The 17,520-nt window shown below is 39.0% G+C and overlaps 2 protein-coding genes across 2 annotated transcripts; one reads left to right on the top strand and one right to left on the bottom strand.

Annotated features, from left to right (window-relative positions):
• Positions 1 to 468: 468 nt before the first annotated feature.
• Positions 469 to 4,361, bottom strand: LOC147175341 (uncharacterized). The gene is made up of 7 exons (XM_086073138.1): positions 4,225 to 4,361; positions 4,050 to 4,138; positions 3,684 to 3,823; positions 3,271 to 3,360; positions 2,948 to 3,113; positions 2,745 to 2,864; positions 469 to 1,825 (listed from the first exon to the last, which is right to left on the bottom strand). The coding sequence occupies exons 1-7, from the start codon at positions 4,265 to 4,267 to the stop codon at positions 1,211 to 1,213; spliced, it is 1,263 nt and encodes a 420-aa protein (XP_085929264.1). The 5' UTR covers positions 4,268 to 4,361; the 3' UTR covers positions 469 to 1,210.
• Positions 4,362 to 5,877: 1,516 nt separating this feature from the next.
• tbc1d2b (TBC1 domain family, member 2B) lies at positions 5,878 to 17,402 on the top strand. Its single transcript, XM_086073289.1, has 13 exons — positions 5,878 to 6,301; positions 7,546 to 7,696; positions 8,807 to 8,978; positions 10,087 to 10,241; positions 10,348 to 10,592; positions 11,606 to 12,031; positions 12,112 to 12,222; positions 12,325 to 12,521; positions 13,548 to 14,042; positions 14,899 to 15,016; positions 15,163 to 15,348; positions 15,451 to 15,572; positions 15,948 to 17,402. Exons 1-13 carry the CDS (start codon positions 5,957 to 5,959, stop codon positions 16,141 to 16,143), a joined length of 2,919 nt encoding a protein of 972 aa, XP_085929415.1. The 5' UTR covers positions 5,878 to 5,956; the 3' UTR covers positions 16,144 to 17,402.
• The last annotated feature ends 118 nt before the right edge of the window (positions 17,403 to 17,520 follow it).

The following is a 17,520-nucleotide window of genomic DNA, read 5'->3' as shown; positions in this document are numbered from 1 at the left end:
GGAAACTGGGACACTGATGCTCAGTGTAAAATATAGTATCTTGTATTTGCAGCCAAACGCGCTTTTAAGATATTTGTTATAGGAGAGGCAAACATGCTGCGGGATCTTTCCTGCGCACAACAATGAGTACGCGCTCACAATCTAATATCAGGGATGTACCAAAAATTAAGTTTCTAACTAAAATAGTAGAAACATTGAAGTGTGATGCTGTGCGCTATGCTGACAGCTACAAACATAAAAACGTTGCATTATCATCTTTGTAAAGGACAAAAATGTTTGACAGCTCCTGGATCACATTACGTTACGAAAGTCTTCCTTTGAACCCAGAGGCACTGCGAGTAAACGGTTTTCCATAATCATTTATTGAATTAATTTCACAGTTTCAGCACATATATGAGACAATATCCCTTTGAAAAATATTAAATGTGAAACAAAAAACTAACAACAACAACCGTGTCAGTGTGTATTTTGGCAGTTAGTGCCACTAGCTGTAACATTTCCCAGCTTAATTTCATCTAAACATGATGATAATGCTCTTGGGGTTTATATGTGTTCACCAGTTGAGCAATGAGAAAACAGTGAGGATGTTACCATTTCCACTATTTTCATATTACAGTTACAGTATAGTATATCTCCCTCCATCGCCCCTTCCAGGTTCGCAGTCCTGCTATTTCACAGATTTGGTGCACTTAGCAACTATTTTGGTCTCTCGCTTATTTCTATTGGATGTCATTCCACTGTCGACCACTAGATAGAGGCAAACTATTTAGTTTGAGACTTTAAATTTGAAAGAAGAATAACAACAGGAACGTATTTCAGTACAGCCTAGGTTTTGTTGAAAATGATTGAACGTCATCGTCTGGATGGTTTTAGATTATTTTTTTAATATACATATTTGGGCATTATTATTGATGTGTATTGTGAGATGATAAATTTGTTAGATAGGAAAAATGTGATTTGTTCACCGTTAATCCAGAGGGACTGGTACATTGTTACAATGTTTGTACAATATTTTTGTGTTGTCCATTCCTCTCTGTATACCAGATATGTTCAAATGTTTGTATTCTTTTAAAAGTGTGTTTTTAAGAGCTTTAAAAAATTTAGTGCTGCAAACGCTATAAAAACATCACTAGGGTATTTATACTGTATTGCGGATTTCACTTGTCGTATTCGAGGGGGGACTACTGCATACCATATAAAAGCATTGAACCTACTTACTGTACAACAAATGATTGAGGCCCTCCACTGACTCGTATGTGTTGCTAAATATTTCAAGCTGGCATGTGTCCTCTACGCCAGGGATGATCTCGTAGATGTCATCATGAGAGGAGCAGCCACTGAAGGCTTCGGTGTGTATCCCACCATACACAGGGTTGCTATGATGATGCGGTGTGTGTGGTGTGTTTTCCTTGTATGCGGTGTGGGGGCTACCAGGCTTGCTAGCCAGGAAATAGATAGCATCATGATTAAGGTGGTCAGTGCTGTGACTGCTTTGAGGTTTTCTGCTCTGGTTTATCTTCTTTGATGTAGGTCCCCTGGTGTTTTTTGGAGAAAAGCTTGGTCCAGAAGTGAGATCCGCCAAGCCAAGCAGAGAGCACTCCGGTGCAGACAGAGGACGCCTCTTTCTGGAGTTTTGATTCAGCGCGGTGCACCCTACAACTCTCCTTGCGGTAGCGCCGGGAAAACGGTCCTTACGTATGTGTTGCTGGCTTTCATGAAGGTTCCTGGTCGGTTTCTTTCTTAACTGAGCGTACAGCATCCTGTTTGGGTTACTTGGAGGACCAGCTTCGTGGTGTCTGCTCCGCCTTGGCACTGGTGGCACTTCCTGTTTTGGACAATAAAACAAATATGTCTTTGCTAGCTTTGTTCTTATGGTTCCACATAACTACAGTATGTGTTTGAGATGCTTTTTTCCCCCCATTGCTCTTCCGCATTTTCTCCGTGACGTGTGTGCACTCATGGCTGACAACAAGGCACTCTAAAGCAACCACGCCAGCAGACTATCTGAAGTGTATTAGCATTTATGGGGTGTAGTTATAATAATTTGTATAATTATTTTTTCTTATAATTTAATCATTTTGTGTTGTTATAATTATGTTTAATTGGGGTTAGCATAAAGAGAGGGTCCTTGGAAAAGTTTCTCCCACTGTAAGGGGTGCTTGGACCCAAAAAATTAGAGAATGAGAAATTACATTTAAACCTATAAAGCCTGAACCGTGAAATATATGATAGAAATTTTTGATTTTTTTTTGTAAATAGAATATGTATTGGTCCTTTTGAACAAACAAACAAAAATGTATTTATTTTTTAAATCAACTTCCACAAATGACTTTTGTTTTGTGTCATATATGATACATCCGGTCACAATGCTTTAAATTCGTACATTTATAACTGTCAAAAATATTATAATAAACAAACGTATCAAACATATTAGCATTTCTAAAAATCAGAAAACATTTTCCACTATTAATAAGCATAGATGTCTCTCCTTTCTCAATTGGGGCAATCTTGCAAGGTCACTGGAAAAGCCACCAGCTGGGTGATACTGCCCTCTAATGGATTATCCGTGCAATGCATGTGTCAGATCATATACGTCGGGGTTTTAATGGCAAAAAAATATTATACTCATGAAATAGAGGGCTCAAAATGTCTTGTATTTAATATGATACGCTTGGCTTTATAGAGTTAAACCTATTGGCAATTTGGACTCTTTTTTTCTTTTTTGTGATGATGACCACACTTACCTCAAGTGTTCTTTTGCTCTTTGGCACTAAAGGTGGCTGATCAGAGTTTCTTTCCATTTTCTTCTTGGCTTCGGTATGCGACACATGCTGAATCACATCATACGTCCTGTCTGCAGGTGGCTGCAGAATATACAGTACAACAAAACATCTAAATCACTTTTCGACCCCCAGCATATGCAACAGAATTTAAAATTGTGCCTCACCTCAAAGCACGAGGATGTAAGATACTCTCCAAATGGCTCGATGGGATTCGTCTTGTAGTGCTGGATTAGTTCAGAAACCGTGTCGTGTCCTTCGGCGGCTCCACGGACGACAAAGCGTCCTGTGTCACTTTGGTTGACCACAAAGTGTCGACAGCGATCGCGGCTTCTGTAACAGTAGTAACATGTTGACTGAAGCCTTAGAATGTTCATGTTTCACATAAAAATGATCCAGAGATTAATTGGCTTAAACATTGACGTGAAAAATCATGCCGATGAATCAATTCTAGAATTCTTCAAAATGTCTGCGTTTGTTGTATCCTCACCTGTAAGAGAGAACATATCCGACGGCTTTGTCACTGACACGGATGAGGAAGCAACCTTGTTCCTTTTCTTTGAGGATTTCTTCTGCATTCCTGCAGGAGGACCACCAAAAAATTAATCTAAAATAATGAATGACATTTTTTATCAGGTTTTTCCATCCTGGCATTGTACCATATTTTGGCTAAAAGGAACAACTACAGTGCTCTCCAGTCAACTGCAAGACACATAAAGTGACAATCGCTCACACGGGCAGTCACTGAGTGGCAGCTTGTCAGCCGAATTGAACCAGTGACTAATACCAAAATAGATGACTTTTCTAAAATGAGCATGGAAAAAAAAAATGCAGTTTAAGTGACAGAAATAATGAATAAGGAATATGATGCTAATTCTGTCATCTCTCATTTGGAGGACTTACGCTCTGTCAAGGAAACCCACAAACCAAGTGGGGAAGCAGCCATTTTGTGCAATGTGTGACACTTGAGTCTCGAGGAACCATTTTGTAGACAGCTCGATGAGTTTCTGATGGCAAAGCGATTGCGACGCAGGTTCAATGTTCTGTGAAGTCACACAGACAAGCAACATTGAAAAAGATTCTCTATTTCTGCTGTACTGTTGGCTATTAGACTTCAAAAGTTACTCCTTGAATGTACCGTTCTAAACATTATTTTTCACAACTTGTGGTAATAATCATCATTTTGAAGATTAGGGATTTTGAACTCCTCTGCTGCAATTTTTTTTATTTTTTTTTACATCAACCAAAACCTTTAGAAATGGTTCTAACCTTGAAGCCAAACTTCCAGCAGGTTCTCAGGGACTTTAACCATGAAAAACGGCAGGAACTGTCCCGACTGGATCTCTTGCCTCCAATCCCTAGAACACACACAAAAAAACATCCACAATTAGGGTTTAATCATAAAACAGTTTTAGTCCCCAATGGAATACATAGTGTACTGTACCTTTCCTTGATATTAGCACTGAGCAATTTGAATCCGATGCCATCTCAGCGTCTCTCGGGTGCAGTCTCAAAGCCTTTAATCAGAAGGAGAGTGACGCGACAGACAGATGGGTGACATTTGCACGAACTTATTTTTCCACCCCTGTGCAAAGCTGTTGCAGAATGCCCCTCATTTGCATCATAAACACACACAGTGTGACGCTTGGTGAGAAACGGAAAATGAGCGATGTAGAGTGTGGTTTTTGCACATCCGTTGAGACGGTTTGTGAGGAGAGAGGTTTGACCTCAAGGCCGACTGTTTACTGTGACAATGGCAAACAAGATGTCATTACTTGTAGTGTGTAAATAATTGGTGTGGAAACAACTAAAAAAAAATTATACTGTAAATTAAGACCAAACATTGTTTGAGAGACGTCACAAGTAGTCGCCGACTGCTAATATATTCCGTAAAAAGTCTGAGTCACACTGACTGGAATCATGAGGATTTGCTCCATCTTCAATCTTGTTAACTTAATAAGTGATCACAGTCTTGGAAAGTATGATCAGTGTTCCTGTATTAGTACGGTGTGGAGTAATCATTTATGGTAGATATACAATATTAGGCCTACAGTATAGTTATTGCATGACTAAGTACAACATTACTACAGTAACTTGATCTCAGCATCTTCTGACTGTCATGTGTTCTAGATGTGACTCACTCAATGCTTCTCTAGCACTTGTCCCATGGCATCATGACTCAAATAGTGTTTTATTTCTATTCACAAATTCAGTACAATTAGTATAAAAACACAATTAAATGAGATTCAGTACAGAACGAGCTTTGTTTGAATAATTAAGTGTTTTCATAGCATTGATATAATGACATTGTGCACTAATAATAATAGGACATGCACAGTTATCTGATAACGCAAAAAAAAAATTCAAAGACATTTCCACACATTAAAGCACGTTGGTGCATGGGACTAGAAAGAGTAAAAATATTAGAGAGAATCTGAATACAGGTGCTTTTTATTATTTGAATCACTCTGACCATCCACCTCCACCAGAATCATAATAGCACCCCCATCTTTCTGTCGTCCTCCATCAACCAAATAGTATGAAACATGCTTATGGACAAACGAAAACAAATACACATCGCTGTCAGTAATAGGAAAGAGAGCATTCTTAAATTTTACTGTAAATAACAACAAGAGAAATTAGAGAAGTTTTAATAATACCTCACACTCGTTATGATCGTTAAGGCAGATTTTCATTATATTTAAATTATTATATTATATTATTATTACACTTCAGTAATTTCCCCCTCCGATAAAATACTTTTACTCAAGTAATTATTTGGACTTTTTACTTTTACTAGAGTCATGTTATTCTGTAGTCACAGTCATCTTGAATACATTGGCTACTCGAGTCTACCCATCTCATGTTGTTATGTTGTCAACAGGCAACATTACCCCTCGCACATAATGTTTTGGGACTCAGCATATCCATATTCTCAATTTAAGTAATTTACATTTAGTAATACTCTCCATATTGTTGCGAATTGCGACACGTTTACGTTTGGGGGACAAACTAATCGCGGCAAACAGTGCCACTCAGCGGCGAGCCAGTCACTTCCGCATTCCAAAAATAAACTACAACTCCCATGAGGCTATGCCCCGGAGGCGGCCAGTCATGCGGATGGAAACAAGAGTGGGCATCCGCTACTTTGTACGAAGAAGAAACTTCGAGGAAAGATGCACGAAGAGGAGGATGGCGGCGAGCCGATCTCCGGCCCAGATCCTCGGCTCGAAGCCTCCGCCAAGGCGGCCGACGGAGTCGAGGTGGAGGCGGCGAAGGAGCAGATGTCCAAGCTGTGCGGCTTCTTGAGCAAACTCTCCGGCAAGGGGCCCCTGAGGGGGTACAAGCCGCGGTGGTTCGTGTACGATCCCAGGAAATGTTATCTGTATTACTTCAAGAGTCCCCAGGACGCTTTACCTTTGGGACACATTGAAATTGGCGATGCGTGCTTCAGCTACGACGTGGAGGCGGAAGAGGGACACTTTCAGATCAGCACGGCCGGGAAGGAGTTTCTACTTAAGGTATCAACTTTTTAAGCGTGTGTACCCCGATTTGCTGAGGTGCTGCTGTCAGGCCCACACCACTCTTCCCCTTTCAGTTTTTGCACGACTGACACACCCATTCTCATTCTGCTCTAGTGTCACGCTGAGGTTTTAACAGCTTTGTATTAAATGCAGTACATTTGCTCGCGTAAGCCTGAAGAGGTTCTTGTCAAAACAGCCTTAAAGGCACTAGAGGTGGCAAAAGTACTCAAGTACACTGTCCTTGTGTAAAAAAGTGAAGTACATGTACCGATATAACTCCTTCACTTATAATAAATGAAAATGACGTACATCCTTGGGAATTTGTAAAATATCCTCCATAAATTGGTTTAAATCTCAAGATTAAACCGAGTCTGCATAAAGTAATACAATCAATAGTTTTTTTTGTGTATAAAGAATTGAAAATAATATGTACACATTTACAGGACAGGAAGGGAAAAAAATACCCTTGCATTTAATAACTGATCTCACCTCCTTTGGCAGCAATAAGATCAACCACATATTTCCTGTAGTTGCAGATCAGACGTGCTCAACCATGAAGGTACATTTTGGACAGTTCCTTTATACAAAACTGTTGCAGTTCAGCAAGATTCTTGGAATGTCTTGGTTGACTAATTCTCTAGGTCATCTATTGGGGTTGAGGTCAGGAGAGTTTAAGAATTTCCAAAGGGTTCACATACTTTCCTCCCACCGTATGTAAAAATAAGACGTAAAAAAAAATTTTTTTAGGGTTAGAAATAGTCCCCCCCCCCCTTTAAAAAAAAAAAAAGTTAGTAAAGGTATCTGTTTTCAGAAGTAAAAGGGAGAAAAGGGAAACAAATCCTCAGAATAAATGATTACTCGAGTATAATACAAATCCACGCACGCAGCGTAATATTTCTTATGCTTTGCAGGTGAGTTATAAGTTTTGCATCTCCAAGTGTCATGTGATTGTTGTCGCATGATCCTAGTGACAATTGCACCCGCTGCATCACTTGCAAACAGATGGTGGGAATTAATCATTGCCAAACACATTGCATGGCTCCGGGGCGAGGGCTGGAGCTTCTGTGCTCATTCCCATGAATGCATATTGTAATTTAATGAAGGATTAAAAAAAAAAAAAAAAACAATAACTAAGTTTTTGAAGCGATTATAACATGTAGGTCCTCATTAAGTGTGAGTCTGCAAAAATATTATACCATTGACCCCCCCCCCCCCACCCCCCACCCCCCCCACCCCCCCAGGCCCCCAGCAAGCAGGTGATGCACTCCTGGCTGCAGCAGCTCCAACAGAAGCGCTGGGAGTTCAGCAACTCGCGAGGCTGCGGACAGAGGGACAGCTGGAGCTCGCCCACCTTAGCCCACCCCGTCAGTGGACTTGTGGCCAAAGACAATGGTACGGAGCTACACACACCTGTCCGATGGGTTCATAATTATTTGCCCGTCGTTATTATTTATATTGACTTTGTTGCCAAATTGGCAAGACAATGCAAAAACCACCAAAAAAAAAGGCATTTGCTTTTATTTATGAATACAAATTGGAATTGTCTTGAATAAGTGTAATTTATATCATAATATTACGTTTTCTACATTATAGTCAAAATGCAATAATTCAATGTCATATTTGCAAGCGGTGGTTCCCAACCTTTTGGAATGAAACATTTTCAGCTTTAAAAGTCCCTTTTTCTCCCTCTCCAGTGTACTGTGTTGATATGCGGGGGGGGGGCTGCAGATAAGACCCATGAGGTCAGTTAGACATTCAATGAAGTCTGCCTCCAACTGCTGTAAAACATCCAATGTTGTTAACCATGACAAAACTTTTTGTATGTGATTGTTAATCATCATACTTACGACACAGCGAGTTTTTTTCCTCCTATTTTTGTGTGATAAGTAGTGATTGCTTCTACCATGCAGAAGTAGCTTCACAATAATCCATGTTGCACTTTGACTTTTCAGCCCCACAGTTGCTGTTTCTCCCTTGTTAATTGATAGTGTCTCATATTATAATTTTTTTGGGTGTGTGTGTGTGTGTGTGTGCATGCTCTGAAAAGCAGAGATGAAATAACGGTGCTTTTTTTTGGAATCATTCCAAGGTCATCATGATCTGGACTGTTCAAAAGCACTGTACAAAGAATTGCTACATGTGCTCAATTTAGGAAACTGTAGCCGTGTGAAAAATAATAGTTGTCACTTTTGGACTGTTGAATATGTTGCTACTATATTTTAATGTCTTATTATGGGTATTGTTTACAGTGTTGTAGAGCTGTCCTATATCACGGTGAGAGCTGTTTCTGATATTTTGCTCACCTTATTTACAGAAATCAGAATGGGAAAATATTTTCTCAGAACTGCAAACTATCAATCAAAACAGCCATTGTTCATTTTTTAAATGCATGGTGTTGCAGTTTATTACAACACCATCGCATCCAGTCAGTGTATTTTGTGCTGGAGGAGAGGTGTTATTCGTTTAGCAATACTGTATTTATATTATTACTGTGAATTCCAGATTCATTCCTCTTTGAGAAGCTCAGTGACAGCATGGAGAAAGTCCGCAGTGACTTTGCCATGGAGTCCGAGATGGAAGGCGGTGAAACAGCTGGGATCCAATCAGCCAGAGGGATGGCCACCTCCACAAATGCTCTCAATTTCTCGCTTAAGAATTTTGGTACAGAGCTCAGGTCGGTTCCTTTTGTACAAAGTTCAACTTCCTCTACTATATCGCGTTTCACGTACGGCAGTCTACTACAATGCAGAGTTTTGTGTTGAATGCATCTACCGGTACTTCTTGTATTTTTGAGTAAGGCTGGATCTATGGATTTTTTTTTTTAGGCTGATTCTGATTTGGCAGAATAATATTCTGATAACCGATTTATCAGCCAATTTAATTTAAAATGTATATAATGATTAAAATTAGGGCTGCTCGATTATGAAGAAAATACTAATCACGATTATTTTGGTGATAATTAAAATTTTAGTATTTTTTGGTACAAAACAAGAAAATGTTTGAACGTAAAAAGTATTAAGACAAATACATTTCTTTGAAACACTTATGCAAGTTCCTTTTGGAAACATTTTTTTTTAAATTAAAGTTGTTGTTTTAAAATGTAAAAAAAAAGTGCAAATGTATAAATTTCAACAAATCAAAATTATTATTAATGATCTTATTTGTTCTATGATTATGCTGATTTTGTAATTGTGGAGTGTAATAATTGAAATTCGATTAATTGCACAGCCCTAATTAAAATAACATATTTTATAGACATTAATTAGAGGCACAAGATTTAACTGTTTGACATTACTTTGTCCTTTAATAGCCTATTTGTTTACCTTTATAACAGATGTCAAAATGGTCTTAAAATACGTTTTAATAAGTATAAACATGTTTAAAATATTTGGATCTGTAGATGTTTATGTTGTGTGTGAGGAAGAAAGGCAATGCTCCCTCACTTTGTTCGAAGATGGATTGCAATAGAGGAAATTGTTACACTCCCTTGCTGTTATCAGACACAGACATGAATAGTTCCTCTTCTGTGGCAAACAGCATGAATCAACTCTAAAATAATCGCAATCTGACACGCAAAGTGGAAATTGTGCCGTCACATTAATAATAATAATAATAATAATAATAATTTATAAAAAAACTTACTATGATGTATCTTGATGGCGATTTCCTAAACAAGCGACTCAGAATGTCGAACCTTTATTAAATCAGATGACCTCACAGTGTTTTCTTTGTCAAGAGCGAGTCAAGCAAAGGTCTCTGCTGACTGGTTTGTGTCCCTTTAGGAACTCCATGTCATATCTGCGACCGGGTCGGGTCGGCGAGAGCAGACGCAGCGTGTTTTACACCGGCAACAACAGCAGTGCAGATGAGTGGGAGCTGGTGGACGCCCCACCCAAAGACTTCCTCGAACACAAACCTCATCCAGAAGTTCACAGGCGTACGTCCACGTCCTCAAACCTCACTAAGACACTTTTTTTCTTATGGTGCTTGTTTTCTTGAAGTCGATAGAAGCAAAACGAGTCACAAAATCTTGCCTCTCTCAGATTCCTTTGGATCGGCGTTTGACTTTGTGCGCAACTCGTCGAGGCCCAAGAGGCCTCTCCTCAGAGACATGATGGGCTCCGGCAAGTTTGGCCGCAACGCCGAGATCCGCAGCGCCGAGAGCTCCCCGGTGGAGTTTGACGGCAAGTCTTTGGAGATGCAACTTCGCCTTCAAAGCCAGCAGGAGGAAGTGTGTCGCATGCAACAGGAACAAGCCAAACTCAAGGAGGAGCTGGCCAGTCATAAGGTAAACCTTGATTGGGGGGTGTAATTTATGTATCCATCCATCTATACTGCTTAGTCTGTTCAGGGTAATGGGAGTTGGTGGCATGACTGGAGCAGCCCATATTTGGCTCAGGTTGTGAAGTGACCAAACAGGAAGTAGTCTGGTGCCTCTTCCCTCTGGTTTGGACCGAGGTTATTGGCATTAATGAAATAGCTAAAACTAAAATTGAATACAATTTTTTTTTTTATTAACGAAATAAATAAAAAAAACAAAAGGCTTTAACTACCTGAAACTACATCTTATGTTCATAAAACGAACTAAAACTTTTATTACTTTTATTTTTATTATAGCGAAAAGGTCCTTAGTGTCAGTCTCTGTCAATTAATATAAACTTTGAGGGTTCATTTTTAATATATTTTTTTCAGTATTGCTGTATGTTGGTACAGAAGAATAATTAGTTTGAGAATTGTAGTTTACTTATCGAACAACTTGTTGTTGTTTTTTATCTTGCCAGTCGTCAAACAATCCATATGTTAAAAAATAATACTAACAGTAATAAAAACTAAACTAAAAAAACGTTTTTATTAACACCCCCCCCCCCAAATAAAATAAAATAACAGACTTTCTCTAAAAACGAATTAACTCATTCACTGCCAGCCCAGACAAAATGAATCTTTGACGTTTATAGCCGTCTATGGCAGTGAATGTGTTAAAACGAGCTCAATTAAAAAAGCAAAAGCCAAAATGAAACAAACTAAATAAAAGATCCAAAATTATTCTAACCTTTTGTTTGGATGCAAAATGTACCACAGTTGGGTGATATGTAAACCTTGGCTTTGCTTATAATAAGGAGACGAGCACCATCAAAAAGGATTACTGTATTACTTGTAAATGTGTGCAAAAAAATAAATCATTAGTATATGAAATGTACAAATTGACAAAATGATGGTTATAACACATCATGTAAATGTTCGCATTCTGATAATAATTGTTCACAGATGAAAAATGAAATAAAAATGTATTTATTCAATCAGGAGCTGGTGAGACTTTTGCAGCAGACCTTAAGAACATCCCAAAACGATCGCCAGCCTACACATCGTTCACCCCCGCCTCCAGATCCGTCATCCAACGAGTCCGATCAGACTCAACATCCAGCGCTAAGCCCGGAGGAGGTTGCCCGTTTAGAAGCCCAAGTTCAGGAACGAGACGGACAGATCCATTCCCTGTGCGGTCACATGGAGCGTCTGGCCTTGGAGAAGGAGAGCCTCCAGCAGGAGCTGAAGGCTCTGAAAATCAAGGTGGGGGAGATAAACGACCAGCTGGGCATGATGATGGAGACCATCCAGGCCAAAGATGAAGTCATCATGAAACTGTCGCAGCAAAGCTCTGAGCTGAGCGGGACTCCAAATGATGGTTCACCGCCTCCTGGGAAAGAGCAGCAGGAAGTGGACATCCTCAAGGTAAATGTTTTTCTGCATCAGGGAACGGTCTTTTTCTTCTTTTTTGTTGATTTTATAGATTATACTCATTTCACTTTCAGGATAGTCTTCAAGGCTACAAAACCCAAAACAAGTTCCTAAACAAAGAGATCCTTGAGTTGACAGTGTTGCGCAGAAATGCTGAAAGTCGCGAGAAAGCATTGGAAGCAAAGGTACAGTACTGTGGGTGTGTCGGTACGGGAAGAAACAGGAAGTCTGAATCACTCTTAGGGGAAGTCCAGTATGACTTAATTCTCTTTTTCTTTACTGGGCAGTACACAGCGCTGGAGGCCAAGCTGTGTCAGGTAGAGAGTAAGTATCTGGTGCTGCTGCAGGAGGTGAAGAACCCGGTGTGCTCGTCTTCGGAGCAGAGTCCTGCCCGGGAGGTCATCTCCAGATTGTTGGAGGACGCTCTGCAGTTGGAGAATCCCGAGCAGGAAGAGCACCCAGTCTTTAGACCAAACACTGTCAGGTATTAACTATACAGACATTAACCCCCCCCCCCCCACACACACACACAGAATAAATAATTCTTAGAGTGCACTATTGTAATATACAGGTGCACTTCTATATATTTTGATGTTTGATTGTAGTTCAATGGATGCGTGGATGTTTAAAAAAAAATAATAATAATAATAAAAATAAAATAAATTATAAATACCAATGGTAAAATTTTTATAAATAATAATAAAAATAAATATATGTATATTTTTAAATAAATTTAGTGGTCATAGCTTATAGCTCATCCCCAAATTCACCAATTCAAAAAATGAGAATTTGAGAAATGAGAGAACTTATGTACTTGTGTGTGTGTGTGTGTGTGTGTGTGTGTGTGTGTGTGTGTGTGTGTGTGTGTGTGTGTGTGTGTGTGTGTGTGTGTGTGTGTATATGTATATATATATATATATATATATATATATATATATATATAAATACCAATGGTAAAAAATATTTATAAATAAAAATAAATATATAATATAATAAAAAATAAATTGTGATTATAGCTTACAGCTCCCCCGAACTCAATTCAAGAAATTTGAATATTACATAAGAAACCTTTCAAATGTTTTTTAATCTAAAAATTAGTAACAAATTCTGAAAAGTGTGTTTAATGAATCTGCATAAAATGATCTTCACTTTTTAAATTGAACTACTGAGATAAATGAACCTTTTCACAACATTGTAATTTATTGATGACGACTTGATGAAGACAAACTCATGAAACAGGCCTGGACAAAAATGATGATACCCCTAGAAAATTCAAAAACAATGTCAGATTTTCATTGGTTAATTTTCATTAAAAATGTCATTTATTATTACTTTTGTCAGATTCAAGTTGTTTCTACAGCCGCTGTGGGGTTTTCCTCTATTAACAGAGGGTTGTCACCAAATTGGTTCTCATAGATATAAAATTTAGCCTAACAAGTGCTTAAGTCTGGCTCGAGTCAAGTCCCCACCTCTGATTAATACCACCTCTCCTCTGTGATGTCATTAACAGCGAGTATGATGTGTACGGCTTCAAAACGTTGCCCGAGGAAGAGGAAGAAGAGGAGCGCCTCGTCGCCAAAGTGAGAGCCTTAGAGCTCAAGTCCCTCTCCATGACCGATCAGGAGGTATCCGTCGGCGTCAAGTGGGAGAACTATCTCGCCGGCACCATGAACCGGAACTTGGTGCGCTCCCCCGAACTTAAGGCGCTGATCCGCTGCGGTATTCCCCACGAGCATCGCTCCCAGTTGTGGCGCTGGTGCGTCTCCGTCCATGTCAAGAAGTTCCGGGATCACCTGGCGGCCGACTATTATGAGACTTTACTGAACGTGGCCCGGGACAAGCCCAACCCCGCGTCGAAACAGATTGAGCTGGACTTACTGCGTACTTTACCCAACAATAAGCACTATTCTTCTCCCAGTGCCATCGGCATCCAGAAGCTTAGGAATGTTCTGGTGGCTTTCTCCTGGAGGAATCCTGACATTGGCTACTGCCAGGGGCTAAACAGGTACGCAAATCTTTTATTTAAATTTAAATTCAGCATTATAGGACAAATATAACATATTCAGGGTGTGCTAAAAATATTGACATCGTTGGCAATATGAATATCTGAGTAACTACATGTCCAAGGTATAAAGTGTGCCGTGGGAAGTCATCCAGTTGAATTATTTACTGCAATTAATGTATCTTGTGTCATTTATCTATGCTATTGAAGTTTTGTTATAGGCAGAACAATTAAATGGTCCTCCACTAGATGGCAGAAGATACAATTAACCATCTTTTCACTGTTGTCATTCATACAACAGAAGAATAGCTTTGTGTACATAAATGAGTAAATTGAGACGCAATTATCATTATTTTAGTGGGACTCTACTCTGTATACTACTTTTTGTGACATTTGTATTATGTACAAGTAAAATAAGTGCTCAAAGTCGAGAAACACCATTCTTGGCAAACTGAATTAAATAGAATTATGCATATTTTCAACAACATTCAAACTGATGCAGATTGTGTAACCGATTTCAGAAAGCTTCACAAATGTTGAATTAATATGTAAGCAGAAATGTTACTAAGCCACCTGAGAACAGTTTTTATTTTTAAGATACACATGTGGCATAAACGAGCAAATATTAAAACACTTCTTGGTATTCTATCTAAAAAAAAACAACAACTTATATTTCATGAGAAATTTCCATAAAATCGACTTTGTGTAATTATAGATGCCTGACATGTGACACAATATTTATGTACTTCCCATATTTTCTAGCTGATAAATATTTTTACCCCTCTAACCACACTTTGAAAGCACGTCATGTTGAGCTAACCCGTAATATGTGTGTGTGTGTGTCCCCTCCCCACTCCAGGCTGGCAGCTATTGCGTTGCTCTATCTGGACCAAGAAGATGCCTTTTGGAGCCTCATAGCCATTGTGGAGGTATTCATGCCAAGAGATTATTATACCAAGACTCTGCTCGGCTCGCAGGTAAACAACCAGGAAGGGGTGTGTGTTTGTTAAAAATACATAGAAAGAGGACCTTGAAAAAAAAAAATCACATTAAATCACAATCGCAGTATCAAAATGGTTCATCCCTAATGAAATGGTCATAAGGAACGCTGATTGCGACGCAGGTGGACCAGCGCGTGTTCAAGGACCTAATGAGTGAGAAGCTGCCGCGGCTCCACGCCCACTTTGAGCAGCACAAGGTGGACTTCTCCCTCATCACCTTCAACTGGTTCTTGGTGGTGTTTGTGGACAGCGTGGTCAGCGACATCCTCTTCAAGATCTGGGACGCCTTCCTCTACGAAGGTCCTAAGGTCAGATGGTCCACCCAATTATGGGCGTTTGAGAATGTACTTCTTAGGTATGATAATGGCTACTTCCTGTTGTTTGATTTATTTGGCAACTTTTCTCTGCAGATCATGTTTCGCTTCGCGCTTGCTCTTTTCAAATACAAGGAGGAGGAGTTCTTGAAGTTGCAGGATTCCACCACCATCTTCAAATGTCTCCGATATTTCACTCGCACAATCCTTGATTCCAGGTAAGGGAATACTTTACATTCAGTATATTTAAAGGTGCCATGACAGTTTTTCAAGAAATATTTTATAATCTTTGATATCCATCTATCAGGTTTGCAAGATAATTTGGGTTAAAAATGACCAGTATGCCCTTTTTCAAGCTATTTTCATTGGTCAGATATAATTGAATGATTTGTTTTCTCATTAATATTCAATATATAAATAAGCTTGCTCCCCTTGGGTCTCTGTTCTCAGCTTTCCTCTGATTGGTTAGTTCCTGATATGTGGGCATCTAATGGCCGCCTTGCTTCATTGTGTTGGTGGAGAAAAATATTGCTTGCAACTCAAGACAAAAAAAGTTGAGCTTCCCCTTTATTTCATCTTTTTTCCCCTTTCAGGAAGCTGATGAACATCGCTTTCGGGGACATGAACCCGTTTCCGATGAGGCAAATCCAGAACCGGCGTTCCTTCCATTTGGAGAAGGTCCGCCTAGAGCTGACCGAGCTGGAGGCCATCAGGCAGACCTTCTTACGGGAGAGGGAGACGTCGCAGGACGGACGCAGCTTTGTCAGCGACGACGAGGAGGATAACTAAACCGCGGCTGCTCAGATGTGGCGCGGAAAACGAATGTGCTTTGATACAGACAGTTTGCTTTGCATTATAGCTGGACCAATCAACTTGTGGACCAAAATATCGCAGCCTATCAGTATTACTGCCTTGTTTCTTTTTTTTTTAAATGTTTTTCATTGCTCGTGTGTTTATACAATGCAACTTGTCTTAAGCTGGCTGTCCAAATCAGTATTTGTTCAAATGTGGCTCTTGTGTTTTATATTTACATGTGCATCTCAATCAATTAGAGTAGTGTGGAAGATATTTATTTTAGTGGAATTTAAAAAGTGAAACTTCTATATTATACATTCGCTTCACACAGAATTAAATGTTTCATGGTTATATTTTTGATTACCGGTATTTTAAGTGAAAACCCAAAATTCAGCATCTAATATTGAAATGATCCTACCTAAAATTATTTTCTATGTTAACTTTTTCCTACTTAATTCTCCTATTAAAAATAATTGTACGATTCCAGTTTCTTCAGATAACATTTTTGAACCCTTCTGAAAATAATTGATGATTTTCACTTTTTGAATTGAACACCTGAGATAATGTTTTCTACAATACTCTAATTGTGTTACTGAGCACATTCAAAGAGCTACTGTAATTTACACCTAAATACCACTTAATTGCCCGTTTTGTTACAACAGTTGCGAAATTGCCTTGAAAGTACTTGGGTTCTGGCACAAACAAGAAATACAAACTTTTATTTTGTATTTTATTTTTATAAATCGGCCCTCTGAAAATTGCTGTTAGGTATTTCATGGCCAGGTCAGGTGTGTGGAACGTTTCCCGTCGTATTTGGACTGAAATTATTTTGTTCCACAAACTTTAAAAAATGAACGTGTACTTTGAAAAATGTACTCAATCTTGCAAAACGTGCTGATGTAGTTTCATTCCATTGCCTCAAGGTGGCAGTGCAGAGTATTTTTTCAGTCTTGCATGCTGTGTTTTATTTCCGAGTTAGCCTGTTTACCTGTTTTTCAGCTTCAAATGAAAACGTTATTTTGTGGCTGAAATCTTTTAATGGCACATTTCTTCTTCTAAGATGATTCCACCTCACTCTCTGGATACAGCTGTGAGCTTTGAAAGAACCAAACACGGTCCTTTTAATAAGGAGCCAACGGGTTTTTCCTTACTAGGCTTCTGTTCGTTTGACATGGAAGCTTTTTTATATGCAAAATGCTGTTAGATTTCTTTGCTGTCTCTTATTTCTGTGCTGTAAAGTCATGTCAACCAAACTAATGTGACATAATTGTTTTGGTTTGGATAGGAAAAACTGTCCAATTTACATAGAATAATCTTCATTCAAATAATAGTTTCCTTTTTCTTTTTGCCTGCATTGTATTACACATTTGA

Source organism: Leptonotus elevatus, chromosome 4 (genome assembly GCF_054856555.1).
Source record: "Leptonotus elevatus isolate MCC_2025b chromosome 4, RoL_Lele_1.0, whole genome shotgun sequence".
Taxonomy (NCBI): domain Eukaryota; kingdom Metazoa; phylum Chordata; class Actinopteri; order Syngnathiformes; family Syngnathidae; genus Leptonotus; species Leptonotus elevatus.
Note: the sequence above shows the minus strand (reverse complement) of the source record. Positions and strands in the feature narration are given on the sequence as shown.